The sequence below is a fragment of the Ascaphus truei genome, chromosome 4, assembly GCF_040206685.1.
Source record: "Ascaphus truei isolate aAscTru1 chromosome 4, aAscTru1.hap1, whole genome shotgun sequence".
Taxonomy (NCBI): domain Eukaryota; kingdom Metazoa; phylum Chordata; class Amphibia; order Anura; family Ascaphidae; genus Ascaphus; species Ascaphus truei.
Window position 1 is genome coordinate 403,200,363 of NC_134486.1, and position 22,173 is coordinate 403,222,535.

General features: G+C 44.4%; 1 protein-coding gene across 2 annotated transcripts in view; it reads right to left on the reverse strand.

Moving 5' to 3' along the window:
* Positions 1 to 1,313: 1,313 nt before the first annotated feature.
* KIF13B (kinesin family member 13B) overlaps positions 1,314 to 22,173 on the reverse strand; it is a 260,575-nt gene continuing 239,715 nt past the window's right edge. For both annotated transcript variants that reach the window (XM_075598681.1, XM_075598680.1), the window contains 3 exons: positions 14,122 to 14,184; positions 10,652 to 11,714; positions 1,314 to 9,264 (listed from right to left, as the gene is read on the reverse strand). In XM_075598681.1, the coding sequence (XP_075454796.1) occupies positions 8,969 to 9,264; positions 10,652 to 11,714; positions 14,122 to 14,184 (1,422 nt within the window). In that variant the 3' untranslated portion in view covers positions 1,314 to 8,968. The remainder of the gene's footprint in view (positions 9,265 to 10,651; positions 11,715 to 14,121; positions 14,185 to 22,173) is intronic.

Consider the following 22,173-nt stretch of genomic DNA (forward strand, 5'->3'; position numbering starts at 1 on the left):
AATCAATGTACAGTAGGTTAAATGGATTATGTCAATCCGGGTGGTAAATAAGAAATTAATGTGTAATGCCCCAAAGGTGGCGGTCAGTAGTTATGGCACCGGTCGCGATTTGGCCACAGCCAAACGTCCTAGACTGTGAAATTTATGACACGAGGTCAGTGGTTCAAGGGCCGGCTGACCATCCCCTCCTGTCAAAGGAGCACTCTGGCAGGGAGTGGCATTTAGCCCGTTAGGTTTTTGTATAAATAAATAGCCGCGGCCTTTTACGCTTACCTCCAGTTCTGGTTTCCTCTTTTTATTTGTACGTTCCACGTGGGTACAGGGCGGGGGGAGAGGGGAGCCTCCTGGCAGCCTCCCTGGTCATGAGCTAATGAAGTAGAATGGCCTAAGGCTGTGGTTCTCAAACTGCCCCCCCCCCCAGACTTCAGTGTTGGTCTCTAAAGCCTTCCAGAATTCTGCGCTCCCCGGCGGGCTGCATGTTCTAGCGCTACTCCATATTTGTAACTGTTATACGTACAGTATATGCAAATGTATAAATGAACAGAGAAGTGTGGTGGTCCTAACGGTCATCACTTAAGTGGTCTGCAATACGGAAAAGTTGGAGAACCCCTTGACCGAAGGGACCTCTGGGAGATTAAACTCTATTACCCTTTGAAGAAGGGGATGTACTTTGCCCCCCCAGAGTGAAGTGACTTATTGGGACACAATAATCAGATATGTACTGGAAGTTGTTTTTTTTTTATTTACGTATCCTGTTCACATCAACAACTTCTCTTTACTGAAGGGCTCCATATAAAATTGATTAATAAAATCAATGTTACGGCCCTTAAAAAGCACATCTACAAAACATTTGCAGCAAATTTGTAACAATATTTGGTGGGTTCTATTGGTGGGTTCTGTGAAGATCCTACATGAAGAAGTATTTATATTGTAATCAACACAGTAACATTTAATTTTGCGTTTTCTGTATATCTGGTCACACGAAGACTGTGGACTTCTGGTTGGGATCTACAACAGGGGTGGGCAGCTCCAGGCCTCAAGTACTACCAACAGGTCAGGTTTTCAGGATATCCCATCAGCACAGCTGGCTCAATCAGTGGCTCAGTCTAGATTGAGCCACTGATTGAGCCAGCTGTGCTGAAGCAGGCATACCCTGAAAACCTGACCTGTTGGTGCCCCCTAAGCACTGGCGTTGCCCACCCTGGCTTACAAGCATTGTTTCTTAGTGTAATACCCATATTATTTTCCTGTATTTGATGTGCTTATGATGTGAACCGCTGCTTACATTTCAGGACATCACAGTAAACACACAATTGTTTAAAAAAAAATGTTTATTATTCTCATTATTTCAACAGTGTTGTATAGTACATTATTACAGTAGTTTAGTATTATACAATAAAAATCATTAAAAACTTTAAATCTTCATTACATGTCTTTGGAATTTAGCACTTATTTATTTTAAAAGTACAATAATCAATGTTCAGTATCAAAGTTTACAGCTTTTCCCCCTCCTCACCACTGACAAGTTTACACACTGTACACAGATAGAACAATCCCGAATACAAATGAACACAGATACATCGAGATGAAGGGATTCCAAGTTCCCAAAAAGCAGAGGGTTAGTGTTTATAATCATCCAAAAAAAAAAACAATTTAACAAATTACGAGTGGAAATTGTGAGCCAAAGAGTGGGAAGAAAATCACAGTGCTAATTACAGAACAATAGTGGTTTTATATATTTACTTTTTCTTAATCAAATAACGGGATAGAGACCAACAGAAATGCTAACATTTACATACAGTCTTTTAGAAGTATAAAGTAACGAGAAACGAGAGGTGATATTTCAAAGAAGTCACCCAAATAGATATATATTATGTGCCCGCCAACTTAATTCAATCAAACATCCGCTGTAAAGATGTCTGGGTGGATAATTCCGATGATCATGGACATGAAACTTCCACACACAAGGTTTTTCTTTCATCCAATAAGAAATACATATAAAAAAGTGACGCTAATGTCAGTCAAGAGAATAATGCAATTACTCACGGTCGATAAGGGGTGGACAAATCCAGTCCTCAAGGGCCACCAACAGGTCAGGTTTTCAGGATATCCCTGCTTCAGCACAGATGGCTCGATCAGAAGCTCAGTCAAAGACTGACTTGACAGCCTCTGAGCCACAGGTGCTGAAGCAGGGATATCCTAAAAACCTGACCTGTTGGTGGCCCTTGAGGACTGGAGTTGACCACCCTATGGTCTAGCAGATATTGAAGACATAAGGCACGCCATATGTTACTCGAAAGAGCTCGGACGGAGTCTGCTAAAGGCAACGCAGTGTTTCACAAACGTGATTTCTTTACTTAACAGGAAAAAACCCCATCTCTCACAGTGTCTGGGAAAAAGATGTTGTGTTACTTGTTTTAAATACACGGCTTAATAACCATTCATATATTTATATAAGGCAAGTCCTAATCTAATTCTAATGACCTAATCCTAATACACTAATACGGCTGTGCTGACAATCTTAACCCTTTCTTTGCTCTGGCAGCGGAAAGGTTAATAAGGGAAAACACCCACACACCCGGGTCTCCAAAACCATTACACACAGTGCCACCCCCACCACCCCCACCACGTGGAAATAGGTCCCAATAAATTCATAGGAGGAATTCTAAGAGACGCCTAGATTTTTATTTTCTAAACATAGGCTTTCATTTTAAGTAAAGTGCATAAAAAAATATATAATGTACAAAAGATTGTCTTAAACAAGGAAATAATTACTGAGCGGTTATATACAAAAAGGCGGGTGCAGTTGGCAGACACCCAGTATCGGAAAAAGGGATGCAAAGGGCGCTATTCAATATGGTGGCAGTATGCTTCTCCATGCTGGGGAAGCTCTGCACTCCCTTCCAATGAAGGGAGCGCCGACCATCCCGACATGCAGCAGCAGCAGTTTCACGGGGTATAGAATAAGGGGAGAGGGAAGAGTGGAGGTGCTTTCATTTAAGTGGAGCTTACGAGCTTCATTGGTGTGGAGAAGAGTATTTACAACACAGTGAATAGGGGCCCGCGGTTATTTGCCTGTATAACTAGTCATTACTCTAAGACTTCAAAGCCGAGGCTGCATTCCCACGCTGGAGGAGATGGTGTTCCCATTCATGGAGCTGATCTCCTCTCCAGAGCAGGGAAGCAGCTTCACGGCATAATAAATACAGGCCTTGGTTTCTGGACGAGCATTGGAACAATAGAGCACATTATTTTCTAATTGGCTAAATAATGCGGGATGACAGAGACAAAAAAAAAATGAAAGGAGTTCTAAAACTAGTCTGTGGTTCCCAAATCTGTACGTACGGTTGGTTTGGAAAAAGAAACTGCAGAAGCACAAAACCAAACAAGCAAATAAACTGTCTCAACACCCGACAGAAAAGTGACACTCGCAAACGCACGTGTTCCAGGGTTCGTATGCCACTCAAACACTTACAATGTGCCTAACCCAGGGGAGGGCCACTCCAGTCCTCCAGGGCCACCAACAGGTCACGTTTTCAGGATCTGCCTGCTTCAGCACAGGTGAAGCCTGAGCCACCTGTGCTAAAAGCAGGGACTGATTAAGCCACCTGTGCTGAAGCAGGGATATCCTGAAAACCTGACCTGTGGGTGGCCCTTGAGGACTAGGAGTTGGCCACCACAGGCCTAACCCCTTCATTTTAGAAGTGGACCACACTGCCGCTGTCTCAGGGCCAAAGGCCGGCCGGCCAAGTTTTCAAGTTCAGAACTACCCTGCAAATGAAGGAACAACAGTATTTTAGATTTGCACTATTTACAATATACACACATTCTTTCACCAGCGACCGCAGTATTCACTTACAATGCTCCCGCTAGTAGCTATCGCTTTCACCACTACGAAATGGAGCTGCAGTTTATGCACCTTGCAGCACACACCTTGCAGCCGTGCTGTTACCAGTTTCATGTTTATAAGATTTCCATTAGCAACATTTTTTTACCCTTTAAATCGATCTTGCAAAGTAATGAACAATCAATAGAAAATAGATTCCCCCTCCCTTACACATAACTTCTATCAAGTTGCCATCTCTGAACATTATGTACCTAAACATCAATATGATTCTTTGATATGCAGAACACACACAATCCATTCCATATGCGGCAGAGCACAACAAGACAGCGTGCTGCAGCAAACAAGGTTAGCCGCTCATCTAGAGGGGGCTTCTTAAGCCTTGAAGACCCTTCCTGCAGGGACAATAAGCAAGTCACTCACAACCCCCAAAAAGCAGCAGCTCCTCCCGTGCCACGTCCCTTCCAGGTGAGAATAAAGTAGGTGTCATTTATAAGATTCAGTACCTGTAACGGTGCCAAGTTGCCATGTTCATTTCGTGATGCAGGCTGCACATTTTGTGGAATAATACCGCACGTTTTGTGTATCCAACACAAATCACACCTGCACTTTCTCCAGCTGTTATCCAAGTCAAAATGTCTTGCAACCACGACCTTTATGAAGAGCGGTTCTGTTGGCCCATTAAAAGAGATCACTACCTGCAACGTAACTACAAACACTGGATGCAGTTTCTAAAAGACCCAAGGGGGAAAATGTGTGTAGTATCTACCTAGTGGAATTCTAAGGTCAGGAAACGCTATACTAAGGTGGGTGTGTCACTCTAAAATAAATATTAACGTGCTCATATTAATACTGCACTTTTACAAAGTTCCTTATAAAAGAGAAATAAATGCAGCAGTTTTGTGCAATAAAGACTTTAAAAAAATATACATGTGTTGTATGTGACTGGCTATCCAGAAGGGCTGCGATTCACCACGAGCGGATACTGGGTGTGGCATTGGCTTGAATGGCAGGTAAAGCAGGATTTGGGTCTGATATCCCACTCCGGGCGCTTAGGGAATCTCCCCCAAGGGACCCCGAGGCTCAGTAAGGTTTAACCCCGTGAGTGCCAAATGGACAGGCAACTTGCAAAAAAACAGTGCTCTTACACTTAAAAGTATGTGTACTGCAACCGTGGCATATACTGGAGTTAGTGAAAGAACGAGAGAGCGGGGAGAAAAGACTTCTCTGTATGAGATACTAAGGTCATGCCACTGCAGTATTGTGCCTTGTTAAGAATGGCTTACAGCAGGGCTGGCAAACTCCAGTCCTCAACAGGTCAGATTTTCAGGAGATCCCTGCTTCAGCATAGGCGGCTCAGTCAAAGATTGAGCCACCTGTGCGGAAGAAGGCATATCCTGAAAACCTGATCTCTTGGTGGCACCTTGAGGACTGGAGCGGCCCACCCCGGGTTTACAGCTTCAGAACACTCAACTTGGATTTGAATGAAACTAGAACACAAGCCAACAAACCCCCTCTGATAACACTGCACAAGTGAACTCCAATGCAACTCTCAAGCTTACAGTGCAAAGCGTTGTCTGGCAGTGAGGGGCTCAATGTTAAGCCTGGCTTAAAAATAAGGCTCTCTGTCAACAAAGGGTTTAATGCCGGCATTGTGTATATGGGAAGCACCAAATCACTGCAGTTCTTTCCTTTACTGCTACAAGTATTGCAGGCAATTCCAGCAGCAAAGAATTAAGGCACACGCGTGTGTGTGTGTGTGTGTGTGTGTGTGTGTGTGTAGCGCTGCTGTTCAAAGTCATCATAGCAGATCTATTGCAAGATGGAGGAGAAACACACAACAGTACAGTTTATACAAGATGCTTCTGAATCTAGACCTCACTGCTTTATAGGCGAGATATATCACTATGGTTATTGCTCAATTAAATCTGGTTCTGATTGTATCCGTGTGTCTGAGACATAAATACCAGCACTGACAGCTTTAAGTGCGACCAATACATGACAAGTTTTACTTGCAAACGTTTTCTGTAGTGCAAATGAATCTCGCAGTACCAAACTGCTGCTTGTTATCGACTGCAACGCGATGATACTGCTGCAATATACGGTGATGCACCGTGCAACAATTAGCTCTGAAATCCGCTGCAAGTCTGCGATATGGAAGGAAGCGGGGCCGTAATGCGATTCCATGTGGCCCGGTGCGATGGGATATGAACGTTTACAAAATCAAATGTTATCCGTATGAATCACAGAGAACAACACTTCAGGAACAAGAGTTCCTCAGCCGAGCTAGTTAGGGTAGTTACTGCAGCCGATGATTGCACTGTCAGCCACAAGTGCGTTTCAGGAAATTTACTGGGAATGACGTAAGTGAAGAAAAGCCCTCAATTAAGAAAGAAACAGAGGCAGAGTGGTTTGCAACAAGTCCCATGTCAAAGACCAGAAACTCATGAGAATGTATATGCCTTTCCCAGGTCCCATAAACATGTCACACAGTGTAACACTCACATTGAGTTTAACATGAGTAGGAAGGAAATCGTGACAAAGGGGCAGTTCAATTATTTGTATACTAATACAATATGCAGACTTCCAAATAGAAAAGTAGACTTTTTGGCCGATATTTAACGTTTTCTGTTCCGTCTGAAGCATCAAAATGATGTCACAAGCACGCAGACTGCAGCAAAGTGCCGGGTTCAGCCGCATGAGTCTGGGTGGCTGTGGTGGGCGGTTTCAGCTATTTTCTATGTTCCAGACGGAATGGGTAATATATATATATATATATAGTATATCACCAAATTTACCAATATTAGCAAATTCACAGTTGGCTCTAATGTTGCAGAACAAACTAGCAGATCAGTGACCGGCAGAGGACAATATGTTTTAAAAGGTCACTCAAGCAGTGTATCATCATCTGATCTTCTCCGTCTTCTATACCTGGAAACGCAGCAGTGCCATTCACTTCAGATAAGAGGCAGACTGGGGTGGAAGTTACGTTCTAGGAATGACGTACTGCAGCAGTAGCAGGTGATTATCCAGCCTACCCATGTCCCAGTTAACCCTAGGCTGTATCCGGAGAGAGGGTAATGTTGGTAGGTGGGACAAAGACACAATCGGAGTCCTGTAAAGTTCCAGTGTCAGGGGACTTAGACCCCTAATAAATATGCTGTGAAGCCATCTTCTCCTTGCTCGGAAAAATGCAACCACTTCATTGCCAGCGGGATGGGAAAGGGGTAAAGCTCAATTAAATTAATTGTTCCTGAGCACAGGTAGGACCGCTACACTGCATATATACTGCATATTGAACGGAGGTTTCTATGTCTGGAAAACAGTACACAGAGAATAGTATTATTTACTTATTTCCGAGTGGCCGAGAGGGCAGCACTGCTCCTGTAACCTCGTCACTGCAACGGAAAATGTGTACAGAAATATGAATCCTATTGCTGCGGTCTTCCAATATAAGAAGTCTTTGTGTGTATAAAAAAGGTGACTCCCTAGAACACAGATAGAGATAAATCAGATAAACCAGGGGTTATACAGTATACCAATAGCTTGGGTATCCATAGAATCTTTGAAAATCCAGAGACGTGACCCACATATAAGGATCGAGCGCAGGGACGGCCAACTCCAGTCCTCAGGGGCCACCAACAGGTCAGGTTTTCAGGATATCCCTGCTTCAGCACAGGTGGCTCAGTCTTAGACTGAGCCACTGATTGAGCCACCTGTACTGAAGCAGGGATATCCTTAAAACCTGACCTGGTGGTGGACCTTGAAGACTGGAGTTGCCCCTCCTTGAGATAGAGGGATAAATCAGATTAATAGATATATTATTGGGCTGCTGAGATCTCCCTTTAACTGCTTGAAGGGGGCAGCAAAAATGGCAAGGTATTAAAAGTCTCTCTTTAATCAAATTGAGGTGAAGCAGTTTGGGCTCAGGCAGACTTGTGAAGGCCACTAGAAAAACTGGCAGAAATGCCAGTGACCGATTGTGAACCGCAAAAAAAATAATATATATATTTGTTTTAAACACAAAAATCCTATACCATATAAATAATATAAATACAAGACATCCACCCAACGAAACACCAAGAAAACATCCCAAGTGCCTTAATTACAAAATGTCAGGACAGGAAACCGCATACAGTACAGGTTTCTCCAAAACGTGGAGGAAGAAAGTATAAAAACGTTTTTGCTATTCGCGTTATTTCCTTTCAGAGGAAACAAGGAAACCGTCTGCAGCAGAGATTTGCCGCTTTGCTTTAAAATGCAGGTAATGTATAAAAACAAACCAGGCCTCCCCCTTCCCTGCAAGAAAGCCAAGCGACACACGCTAACTGTGGCACAGAGCGGGGTTTGGCTTTGTTCGAGCACAGGGCCTACATGTGACAAAGAACTAAAAAGGTTCGGAACGTACATTATTAGTAAAAATGTTTTTTTCTGTTCGGTTTACAAAATGGAAATTACATGGCTGAAAATGTCGGAGAAATCCGGACGTTCTGCAAATCGGAATATTTGAATACAGTCCCACCTCTTCACTGTGCATAGTGGTGTATGTATATATTGGGCTGAATAATACAATTGTACTTAAATAAAGAAAAGTTCCATGCACCCTTTTTAAAAGCACAAATCCTAATTACCCTGTAAATCCCCCCCCCCTCCATTTCTTTAGTAATTAGGGTGAATCGCTATGATGAGAATTTATTTAGCGCGGAAACTACACTAAAACATCGTCAAGGCCAACTTTATGAATTTCGAGCCCTCAACTCCGCATCATTGGGATCCCCGTTCTTCCCTCAGCATCAGAAGACGCCGGCGCTGGTATTTGCGTTTCCTGGGATCAGATAATGGCGTTCGTGCAGAAATGTTAAACTCTGATAACCAGATCTTTTGAAAGGGTGAAGAAAAATGGCAGAATAATTGGAACCAGCATGAGTACTGCCACTGTAACCAGTGCACTGAGGACTGGTGCTTTTACCAACCCATACACCCCGCCAGAAAGCATTGCTGAGCAAATGAAATAGCATAGAAACCTGTGCCTTAAGCTACCATACAAGGAGGACTACTATGGGAAGTCTTCTCCGGTTCGGACTTTATACTCTGTCACGATTGGCTTGTTAGAAGGCCACCTTCTCAGTTAGCCCACGATTTCCTGTTCTCTGCCTTTTTCTGGACTCTGTCATCTGGTCTTAGGTTTGCGGCTCTCTCCGGCTTGGCAAGAGCAGTCAAGGCCGCCAGGTTACCCGCCGAGCCCGACAAGTTTCCGCTCTTTCTGGTTTCGACTGCTGCTCCTCCCTGCAAACGCAACCCTGTGCTTCGTCTGCGGGCAGCTCCCGTGGCTTTTTTGACTCTGTTCGGCCTCACCAGGACGCCGTAGCCTGGGTTACACTTGAAGTAGTGTTTGCCACCAACTGAACCATCATTTTTGCCTGTGATGAAACAAAATAAAAAACAAAACAAAAAAACATTAAAACATAATTAGAGGTAGATTTGGCATTTTATTACAAACATTGTCAGGCACCTATCACCCTGAATTTATAGGTTTGGCTTGAAATGTAATAAAAGTAAAGTGATTTCGATATTCAAGATATTACTGAGGCTATAGAGCAGGGATACCGGACGTCCTCCCATGGGGGAGGGACGAAGCGGTGCACAGCAAAAAAAAGATGGTAAACTGAATCGCTATACAAAAATATAGCAAGAGATAAAAAATAAAAAAAACAACACAGTAGGGGAAAAAACTCCAACGCGTTTCACGCATACTTGCACTGTGATCGATTGAGCAATAAATAGTATTTTTGTATAGCGATCCAGTTTACCGTCTTTTTTTTGCTGTGCACACTTCATCCCTCCCCCCGTGGGAGGACTTCCGGTATCCTCTTGTCGACAGCTGAGTCCATGTTGATTCTGGAGCAGCTATGATCAAGGATGTCATGAGTAGCTCTGCCTCCTCATAGATCGTATACCCAATTTCATTTCTGGGCTGATTTCTTACTCCAGGAGGCAACCGATTACTACCCTTTAGCCACGAGCGGATTCGTGTTTGTCCCTTCATTGTGACCACACCGACTACCCCTCAAGGTGTATTATTTAGGGTGTTTGTTCTCCACAATAGGAGTTACATTTATGCTTGAAACGGTACCATTTGAACATTCATATCCGGAATTGCTTGTTATTTGCCAATACATGCAGCATCTAAATCGTGCGTGGGTTAGTCATACCTATGGCGCTTGTGCCCACATTTGTGTATTCTGAGCACTGATCTCTGGACCTGCTCCGGTTTATCCATTTCTATGGGGCAGGAAGCCTAATGCTTGAGGATTCCTAGGAGTAAAAAAAGCTCTCCTAGATGTGATAAATGTTTGGAAATGCCACGTTATGGGAGTTTGATAACCGACCCATGGACTCCACTTCTCACACTATACTGTACATCCTTCCACATACAAGTTTTCCCCTGCACGTTTTAACCTTGTAGGTTTCCCTTGTGGTTATATTAAAGGATTGCATACTTAATTGGAAATTTAGAACAGAATTTGCTGAGAGCAAACTACTATAAATCTAAAGTAATTATTTAAATACCATGGAATATGTCTATAATTAGGGTTGATATAGGATTTTGAAATATGTACTCATGCCCTTAGGTCTTCTTTTAAAGAAGAATATTCTCTGAGCTCTCAACTTCCAAGGACCAAAATCGGTGAGATTTGGGGTTTTTGGTCCACTAAAATTTTTATATCCCACTGAAGTACATGAAAAGCGGACGCTAAAACTCTAGTAGTAACAGAATTGCTGAGAACAAAGTAGAGAGATTCTTACCGGCAGGCAAATCAAGCTCGACGCCGACCCAAACTCCTTCTTGAAAGTCTGCTGGGCCTACATATCTAATGATGCCGGTCTTATGAGCACCGACTGTCACATACTCTCCTTCTTTCAACCAATCTGGAACCTCCTGCACCTCCTCAGAGTCCGACGTCATTTCCAGTTTGTCGTCCCCACTTTCCATCTGATTGTCCAACCTATCAAGGCTTCCTTTCATGCCGACCGCTACACCTGTTCCGTCCGAACTCAACACATCCCCAAGGTCATCCCCCAGCATACGCGTGAACGATTTCAGCTCGGATGGCTTTACTTTCTGAATTTTAAATGGGGAAACCACCGTTTTGGTCTGGGTTAGGAGGCCAGGGATGAGAAGTGATTTAGAAGGTAGGACAGCGGAATCCCTGCTCACTCCTTGACTTACTGTTGATGGTAACTCTCCATGCTTTTCTGACCGTGGTTCACTTATTGATGAGGTGGTAGTTAGATGGTGTTCTACACTGCTTGGTAAAGGAGTGTCCTTTGACTTTTCATTGCGATATACAAGTACAGGTAAGTCTGCTGGCAACGCTGGTTTATGATTTAAGGTACTACGATCTGTGACTTCATCTTGTTCGATACGATCTAAGCAGCTGGGTGTAGACTTAGTCTTGAGATCTTCAGTATCATTTATTTTATTTGCTTGAGGAGACGCAAAACTTTTCCTTCCAGGAAGAGATTCTGGCTTCACAAGTATGTCCACGTTAGAAGACACCTGGATGTAAGGAGCTGCTGGTGAAGTTCGATCATTAGCTGCTGGTGTTGGACCTGGAGATTGAAGAATAGGCACTTCGTTCCCTGCCATTAACGCATCAGAGAGTGTTGCTGTTGAGACGCTGTGGGAGAAGTATCCGCTGGATGCTTCGCTGAGTGGGCTTGGAGGTCCCTCCTGGAAGTCCTGTCCTGGAGACTCGCACACCTTTTGCTGGGAAGGCACTGTAGGCATCCTTTCATTTTTCTTCTCTTGGTTTGGTGAACGAGCTGCCGTTGGCGGCGGGACTCTCGTCCATTCTTCCTGGGTAACCTGACAGGTAATTGAAGCAATAGCTTATTAACAATGCACATCTACAAATGTAACCAAGGGTTGAGCCTGGGAAACAGCGACTGGTATATATAAAGAAACAGATAGATCTGATACATTAAGGGAAACAATACTCAATACATATTTTGCAATTAAGTTAATAAAGCAACATTTTAATTGACTTTTGCATAGATGTATATACATTTCAGTAACAGAATACAGTACATTGAAAAACTGTTAAAGTTTTACATGAAGTTTCTGTAATTACAACATAAGTACAATGCAATTACAGTACTTAATGTTACTTATGTACGTAATGTTTAATTATGCATATTGCAAAATAGTACTTACACATATCTACCACTAAATTAATTATTTAATACACAAAATCATTTTTATTTACCATTTTTTTAAATCAATGATTAAATTGTGTATTATTTAGTCAATTATTTAATTATTATTACCCATGTTCTATAATTAAACATTAAGCACATGCAGAAAAGTAATACAACTGTACTTATGTATATTTACATGGCACGTACAGGTAATAATTGCACTCTAGTTAAATTGTTATACAAGACATGTAAAGCGTGACCCACAAACATCAAAACAGCAAACTGTTAGCATGAAATTATTATTTTTCCATAGGATTGCAAATGCGGAAATAGCCGCCAATGCCAGAGGTTAGAGTATCTTTTTTTAAAACGGCATTTCATCAGTTGGCTGCCACATGGGCACACGATACGCCAACGCCTTTAGACGTCACGTTACTGCATACTGTAGCAGTCTTCTAGTGTGGTGGTTAAAGGGGGGTGTACAGTAGTCTCTATAGCAGGGGTGGTCAACTCCAGCCTCCAAGGGCCACCGACTGGTCAGGTTTTCAGGATATCCCTGCTTCAGCACAGGTGGCTTTATCAGTGGCTTAGTAAAAGACTGCACCACCTGTGCTGAAGCAGGGATATCCCGAAAACCTGACTGGTTGGTGGAGCTTGATTGCACTAGAAGACCGCAATCAATTATAACCCCCACCCATCCTGTCTTCAAGGTGTTAATAACCTTGCCAACGTAACCCAATTCACTACGGCAGAGGACAGCACCCTATTCCTATCCGAGCCCGTCCTGTTGTGGAAGGACACATTCAGCAGAAGAAATACATTTCCCAGTATTTACTTGGAAGATGATTTATATGACAGGATTGGTCCTTTGCTGTTGGAAGGGCAGGATTTATCGGGGCTGGAAGGCGGCTGTGATTTATATGTCTCGTACACTTCTTTGGCTGCACTTAGGGCTGGGATAAATCATGAGGTTTTCAACTGGCCGCCAAAGATTTATCTTTAATTTCCAAATTTTCTGCTCTCCCACCACCCATTTTCTAGGGGCCTGTCAATTGGCAGGTGAAGGATTTAACGGCAGCTTCTGAGATGAAACACGCCATTTCTCAGATCCATTTCCCAGAGGCAGCATGTACTAAACTTGGGTAATCAATACAGTCCTTCAGCGTGTAGGCTGATAGAGGAGGCGCAAGAGTTTCCTTTTAACATTACCTGTAAATCCAATACACTACTAACTTTAAAAGTTCAATAATGAACTGGGGGACACAATGGGGATATGCCCTATTCATACAACAGTGGGAACAATGGCCAAAGCCAATAAAATGTAACAATCGTGGGGCGGATTTAAAAATACTCAGAAACTGCGAAAGAGCCGGGTGTCACATAGCAAAACAGGTATTTAAAACTAAATGCATAACTTATCAATGGAATTGGGTTCCCAAGAAATATTAAACTCCCTTAAAATTAAAAATGTCCTGTATTTACTTCAAGTGTAAACATTGCCTCTATAAACCTTGGGGCCGTTTATTCTAATGTTATCTGGTGAATGTCGTTTCCCCATTATCTCTTTAATCTTCCATTAAAATAAGTTCCGGTGGGAATAAAAAGTGTGACAAAAAACCTCCAGCGCACAGCAAATAAAAATACTATTTGTGGTGCATGTGCACGTCTCAGACAGGCGTGCCACCCTGTATATCCCCAATATCTCTTATCATACAATGCTTCCACTGCAGCCAGGGATTCTGGGTAATCACAGCAGGCATACATTTATAGGGGCCCATGTTAAAATTGATTAGAAGCAAACGGTTAACACTGTGCTCATTTGCATGTCATTGCCCAGAATCCCTTGCTGCAGTGGAAGGACTGCATGCTGGGAGATAATGGGGAAAAGCGGGGTTGCAGACCTGTCTGGTACGTGTGAATGTGCTCACTAGTTACATTATTATGTTGTCCTAATTGGTCTTAAATATCCTTATATTCGTAGCTGCCATTTTTTGCATGGGACAAACATGTACTGTATGTCTTTCTAAGACACACAGGTGTTTGGAAGTGCGCTACCATATGATGAATGAGCTCACCTGTTTCGTCTTTAACGCATTTTCATCGGTACTCGCAGACTGGACCGTAATCCGAGGAAGGGGCTGCAAAAGCAAACACACAGAACCATATTAACTTAAACTATAGGACTGCATGCTGACTGAACAATAGCAAACAGAGGAAAAGCCCAAACACATGCTGTATGCCATGCTCAACACAGGAAATATCAGCATTTGGGAGTCACAACACAACTGCAAACAACAGGAAATGTGTCCCAAGTAGTCAAGACATGAAAAAAGGTAAAATTAAATAAAATTGTGTTTAATTTGTATTTATTGTTCAGGCATAGAGAGAGTTATAGTGGCGTAAATCTTTTTTTTTTTTTTGAAAAAGGCCCTCCGCAGTACAGCAAATGAAACGGGTCTGAAACCCTGCCCTTCCCCATTATTGCGTAGGAAACCGCACTTCCACTGCAGCAAGGGATTCTGGGTAATGACATGCAAAGGAGCACACAGTATGTCACTTCTCATCCATCTTAACACGGAGCCCTGACTTTTGGCTCAAGCACAATGTGGGTAATTAAACGAGGAGTAAGTTATGTGTGTGTTTCAGAAGTATATACAGTACTGTATAATGGTCAAACAGAGCTTCATGTAAATGCCATTCCGTATAGGCATGGAAAGAATACAAGTATTTGATGTTAAGAGTTAACACACATTGAATCCCTTTGGTGCCAGAGTGTCCTGCCACGTCCATGGCAACGACGGGTCACATGAACGCCCTGAGCGATGACGCGACCTGTTCCGGTTGATGGACGGGACGGGGAAGTGGAGGGCCTGCCCCCTCAGTGTAGTGCGCGACCAGCGCACAATCACGGACAGGCCCTAAAAGGCGAGCACAAGGCCGTGATGGACAATGCACATCATAAGGCCATCAGGGTGGCAGATTTTTTAGCCGTACATCAATAGGGCACTGAAGGGGTTAACTTTAATGATCCCATCCTTGCCGGGACCGGAAAGTCGGTGTCCGTATGACTCTAGACTCCCACAGTGTCTGCAATGGTTTTGTTAATGCAGTGTGCTATTAAACATACCTTTACATGCTGAAATAAAGCTTATACGTGGAATTTGTGTTACAGCAGGGGTGGCCAGCTCTAGCCCTCAAGGGCCACCAACAGGTCAGGTTTTCAGGATCTCTCTGCTTCAGCACAGGTGGCTCAATCATTCTGACTGAGCCACCTGTGCTGAAGCCGGGATATCCTGAAAACCTGAACGGTTGGTGGCCCTCGAGGACTGGAATTGGCCGCCCCTGTGTTAGATGGTTGAGTGCCTTCAGTTTATTGCGACTAATACATGTTGTTGAGGCAAAGGGGAACTACAGCCATTTTTTTTGCACATTTGACAACGTTTCTGCCCCCAGCTCCCCCATATCCACCAGATTTCTGAAAGGCTCATCTGGGACCTTGCATTATGTGAGCCCGAAATGTACTGGACAGAAAACAGAGTCGAGAGCTGCTCTAAAAATGGTATGCTTCATTATTAACTGGAAGCACAGCTTTGGCGAGTCTCTTTTTGTTAAGCTATTTACACATTCATGACCTATTAATGCATTTTCTACAGACCTGCACATAATGGATAATGTAAAAGAATAAAGTATCCTCCCCGCATCATTAGTACAGAACATTTTCCCTGATGGGGAATATTTAAGGCTGGATATACGCGGTGGTGGAGTTCTGCAGCAGCGCTACATCAGCCTGGCTGTTAATACATCTCACTCCCGTAGACATGATGTTCTAACAAGCAGCTCTTTACTGGTCCCTCCTGGATTAAAGCCATCAGAAATCTGAGAAGTGCAAGGACTATTTCCCCCTGACCATGCCGTAAATAAGGTTAAGAACGTCTATTATAAGGGCTGTCACAGGAAACGCAGGGACTGATGAGACAGGTCAACACTGTCCTGCCTCCAGTAGTTTAGCCCTTGCAGTGCTGGTAACTGGTGAAAAAAGGGATAGGAATAGAGGGGGGAAAAACCTGTTCTTTTCCTCTAACAAACCCATTTACTGCTGGACAATATTAAGCAGTCAAGTGTATTGATAAGCAGAGGATTCAGTAGGAGGTGCAAAGAATGGAGACACATGATAATTATTACTGGTAATTACTTATATTGTATTCTGGAGACTATACTAGATCTCTAGAAGTACGTAAATACATTGGATATTTGTGCATAAGACTTATCAGGAAAGACTACAGGACCGTAATATGAATAGCTTAGAGCAGGGGGGCGCAAACTATTTGAGCTGCGCCCCCCATACCTCTTTTGGCGACGCGGCACACCAAGCCTCTGAATCTCGGTGAGTGAAGGTACAGGGGCCTCACACGATCCCCCGGCATTTAATTTAAATGCCTTGGGGAAGAGTGCGGGGCCTCTGCAGCCCACCGCGCCCCCCTCCCCCCCCAGAAAAATCTCGCCCCCCGTTTGCGCTTAGAGGATAGAAGGGACACAGTGGATATGATTGAAACTTTCAAATACATCAGTGATTCCCATCAGGGGGAACCCCTAGTATAACGGCAGATACCAGGGAGAATAGGGAGTTCCTGAGCCTTTGGGGGGGAATGCATAATGTGTAAGACCACCAAGCTACAATTTAGTGTAGGTGGTACAGCAGTCAATTACAGCAGAAACTTCCAAAGTCGCTCCCCCAATGCTGTGCATTCCCAGCAGCAAAGTATTGCGGGGGGTCGTGACTTGGAAAGCTCCTGCGGTCATTGACAGCTACACCCCTCCCATGCTGCCTGCACACACGGAGGTGCAGTTTGGGGCCTTACTAAGGAAATGTGTCTCCCACGAGCTCACGACACTATACTGCCTGGGATCGGGCAAACCGTTTTGTGAGTAATAGTCTGATGTGTCGGCAATAAGATTAATTTGGGGTTCTCAAAAGAAATATTTTCTAGCAGGTGGTGCAATGTAACAAAGGCTGGGAACCAGTGACATACATAACGTGTTTCAACAAAGGACAGGAGAGAAGCATGTTTCAGAGAAAGAGAAGTGCTAAAAGAAGACGTTATTCTCTGAAGCTGGCAGGGAGCATCTCTGTACGGAAAGGGTGGTGGATGCATGGATTAGACTCCCAGCAGAGGTGGCAGGGGCTAACACAGAAAGGGAATTCAGACATGCTTGGAATAGACATAAAGCTACCCTAATTATGAAAGAAAGACTGGGATCAAATAGTGTCTCAGGCTTTACAGCGGGTGGGGAAATGGGCTGACACAGTGGGTGAGGTGGTTCCTGCTGTATCTGCCGTCACATTCTATGTAAATAATGACCCGGTAATTAGACATTGCTTTGTGCAATCCCACCCACAATCTTCTCAGAGCTAAACATATTACAAAGGGTCCCGTTACATTAAACAAAGTGCAAGAGTACTAGAGACGACGTTAATGTCGTGATCTTCAGGCAGGCTTGCACACTGTTCTTATCCTCTTTAATGTAATGCAAACAGATCAATACTGCCATTATAAGCCTTTTTTTGGTCAACCTTTTCGAGTTGCACAGAGCTGTTTTCCAACATGGCCACCTGCTAAATATCAGCAAATGTACACCTAATTAAAAGGAGACTTCCCCTCAGACAGGCAGACCTTAATACACACCCTGGAGAAAAAGATCAAAGTCATACTGGACATAGGGTAGAACAGGGGCTCTCCGCTCCAGTCCTCAAAACTCCCACAACAGGTCAGGTTTTCAGGATGTCCCTGCTTCAGCACAGGTGGCTCAATCAGTGGTTCAGTCTTTGACTGAGCCCCCGTGCTGAAGCTGGTGATAACCTGCAAACCTGACCTGTTGAGGGGGTGGGGGGTCTTGAGGACTGGAGTTGAGTACCCTTGGGGCAGAGCCGGCACCTTTCTGGAAGGCTCGGAGTACAATAAAAGACCCATTTTTTACGTAGCGCGCGATACTGTTTGCCTTGCGCTATTTCTTTGTTATTAGCTGTAAGATGGGGTGTACAAAGGTAGCCGCTTCCAAGTGAAAACAACAAGCATTCATAATCCGAGGCTGCAGTAACGAGGGAGGGAAAAGGCGTAGGTCGTACGATACCCTTTAGTGGGGCAACTTTGATAAGTTAAAGGCATGGCTGTAGTGTCTTATACAGCAGGGGTGCGCAAACTGGGGAGGCGGATAGGGGAAAGGGAGGAGAGAGAAGATGGGGGAGAGGGAGGAGAGAGAAGATGGGGGAGAGGGAGGAGAGAGAAGATGGGGGAGAGGGAGGAGAGAGAGGATGGGGGAGAGGGAGGAGAGAGAGGATGGGGGAGAGGGAGGAGAGAGAGGATGGAGGAGAGAGAGGATGGGGGAGAGGGAGCAGAGAGAGAGAGAGGATGGGGAGAGGGAGCAGAGAGAGAGAGAGAGGATGGGGAGAGAGAGCAGAGAGCGAGAGGGAGAGAGGGAGAGAGAGAGAGGGAGAGAGAGGAGAGGAGAGAGGATGGGGAAGACGGAGGAGAGGATGGGGAGAGGGGGGAGAGGAAGGATGGGAAGGAGGGGGGAGAGGAAGGATGGGAAAGAGGGGGGAGAGGATGGGGGAGAGAGGATAGGGGAGAGAGGATGGGGGAGAGAGGATGGGGGAGAGAGGATGGGGGAGAGAGAGGATGTGGGAGAGAGAGGGGATGTGGGAGAGAGAGGGGATGGGGGAGAGGGGGAGAGGGAGGGGAGAGAGGATGAAGGAGGGGAGAGAGGATGAAGGAGGGGAGAGAGGATGAAGGAGGGGAGAGAGGATGAAGGAGGGGAGAGAGGATGAAGGAGGGGAGAGAGGATGACGGAGGGGAGAGAGGGAGGAGTGAGGACAGGGGGAGAAGGAGGATAGAGGATGGGGGGAGAGGGAGGATAGAGGATGGGGGGAGAGGGAGGATAGAGGATGGGGGGAGAAGGGGGAGGGGGAAGAGAGGGAGAAGATGCAGAATAGTAGACTTGTGCCACTACAGATGTGGCAGATTGTTTTGGGAAAATAAAATGGGAAAAGAATGATGCAGAGACGCAGAAATTTTCTTATTAGAAATGTATTAAATTTTTAAATTGGGGGCGGGGCCAGAGGGCGAGTAGCTGTGTGTGTAATTGGTCAAGTCCTGGATATATATATATAGATATATAGATATATCTATATATATATATATAGATATATATATATATATTACCAAGAATGATGCGTTGTGATATACATTTCCATTCAAGCAATTTTACAAGAAGGGCATACAATAGACATCCTGGGATAGGGAAGAGATTAATTCTAGAATGTACAGCTTTGCTTACACTGTCAGAAGCACATTAAGCAAGAATAACTTGTGAAGCTGAGTCCATGCTGCCTTCGCACGTGCGGAGGTGTGAGTGTCCATGACGTCACCCGCTTGAAGCGGGTGCGTTTTTCGGACATGCTCGATGCGCCATCATGGGGGCGTGTCTAGGAGCGTGTCAGTGATGTCACGGAGCTGGTCCGCCCTCATTGGCGAACCGCTCACGTTACCTGCCCGTGCCACGAGAAATCAGTTTCAGATTCCTCGCGCAATGCGCGCCCCCTCCTGCTGCCATCCGCGCGGTCTATGGGCGCGATCAATGCCTTAAGGCAATGTGATCACGCTGCGCGGTCTGCGGCAGCATGGACTCAGCCTTGGTTTAATATTTGCAAGTGTAGTGTCATGAAACAAGCAAAATGTAAATACAATTTTGGCAACAAAAGGTGAATGGTAGTTATTTACCTTCAAGAATCATTAATTCTCCCGATTGCACAAATAATTTCATTGTGCAAACATGAAATGGCCTTTATTATAAGAAAAAACGCACAATACAGCAATAATTATGCTAACTGCACTAAGTCTAGAAACTGTTGCAATAATATTGTTCTGATATTTTTTGTGGGAGAGGTGGTGTGTGGCTTTCCTGATAATTATCTCACCTTTGCAGTTCATTTGTCTGCAAATCAGTTACTAAACCTGCACCAGGTGAAAAACAAGCATGTTATCAGCAGCTCTGTGCTATTGCGTGATCTCCCTGCAACTGTGGAACACAGCAGGAGAAGGGCAGCTACTTACACACCTCATGGTGTACAAACTCACGTGGGATCCCTCCAGATGATGGGAAGAGAACACATTAATCAAATCCATAATACACTAAACAAGACCCATTATCTCAGAAGAGCAAGATGTGTGCGTCTGCGGACCTGACATGACCTAAAGTAATGGACAACTGGGTGTAAGAGTTTATTAGATAACGGAACCATGACTACCGGAGCGGATCCCTGGGAGAAAGTCATCTGAGGTTTATTACAGCATCAAATGCTGGAGAACAGAACGGAAATATAGACAGGAATAGAATATACAGGAGAACCCAGGACAAACGTGGCTTTAAAGCATTTAAAAACGTAGGGTGTACAACTAACCATGATTTAGGAGGATATACTACAGATGTAGCAAACTGTACCGTTTTGGTTGGCGCTACCGTGTGCAGTCGGGGCCTGAAAGGATAAACGCTGGATTCAGAAGCCTGGCCCCCCGCAGCGCGATGGCGGCAGACACTCCCCAGCACCGTGGGCTTGTTCCCTTTTCGTCCACGGCGCTGGGGACAGCAAGTCTTTCTACATCTGAAGCTCGAGCTGGCCAGTTAGACAATTTTCTGAATTTGGAGACCGCTCGCCTTTCAGTGCTTGAAACTATGTAATGGGATGGTTTGACTGAAGGAGGACACAGGAAGATGCGAGGGGGGAAAAAAAATGGCTGGATCTATATAAGATGGCTGAAGAGTGGTGAAAAATAGCCCATTTGCCACTCATCCCCACTCTGTCACTTCCAACCAAATGCCTCTTTACAGTGGAAGTCATCAATAATCTCAAAAGTTTGAGCCACTGATTGAGCCACCTGTGCTGAAGCAGGGATATCCTGAAAACCTGACCTGTTGGTGGCTCTTGAGGACTGGAGGTGGCCATCCCTGGCTTAGGGAAACCAGCTGGTAAACAAATTGAGACTGAAGTAGTGGGCTGGACCTGGCCTTGCATAGGTACCACATGGAAGAAGTGTGAACAAGAAAGAATACATCATCTATTTCCAGGACTTCCTGCAAATTGTGCGGATGCATCATACACAGAGCATACCCAGCAACACATGGTAACAGGACAGAGGCAAAAGGATGGATAACGTTGCCTCGCTACAGGGGAGATTCACTCATCTCCTCGTGTCAATGGCCGTCAGCACGGGAGGGATCTCGGATATCCCCAGCTCCGATGAGAAGTTTCAGACTGTGTGTTCTTGAGCCTATGAGCTTTCCATTGTGTTCTTGCCCTCAGAGTTTGCACCATTATCTTCTTGCATTGAAGCTTCTCAACTCTTAAGCTTGTGTACTCTGTCAAGAGCCGACACAGAAACATTGCAGACTTTTTGCCAAAAATGAAATGGACTCTCCCCTTTGTTCTTTATGGATTCAGAAAATTGAAACGTCAGAATAGAAGTGCTGAAAGTCTCAGTGCCGTATGTAATGCAGATAGGCAAAGCACTATATCATTTAGTTTCTTGTATTGTTATTGCATTAAACGTTCTCCAGGTTTTATTTTTTTACATATATACGTTTCAATAAATATATATTATCTTCATCAATTCAAATGCAATTTTAATTGGAATGAGAAAAACTTGTTTCTACATATTCTGACAATTATTAGAATGTGAATAGGAGACTTTTTATGTACAGCTAACCCCGTTACAGCGCAATACGCTACAACGCGGTCTGAACGGGGCTCCCGATTAAAAAACATCTCCAAGATTATTTCTTTTTTAGCGAAATGGCCGCCACACGAGGACTTACCCGGCATCTGCAGCTCTCTCCTCTCTGAAGATGCTGTTAAGTCTTTGCGCGGCGGCAACATTTTATAATGCGATCCCGGTTATAACGCGGTCTCATTCTGTCGACCCAGAGGACCGCGTTATAACGGGGTTCAGCTGTATATATACAGAAGCATACACCGATATGATGAGAATGTCACAACCACAGCAATACTTGAATTGTTCAAAACATTGCATTAGGAAGAAAAAGGAATCAAAATTTAGTAAATAGTTGAGTCACCT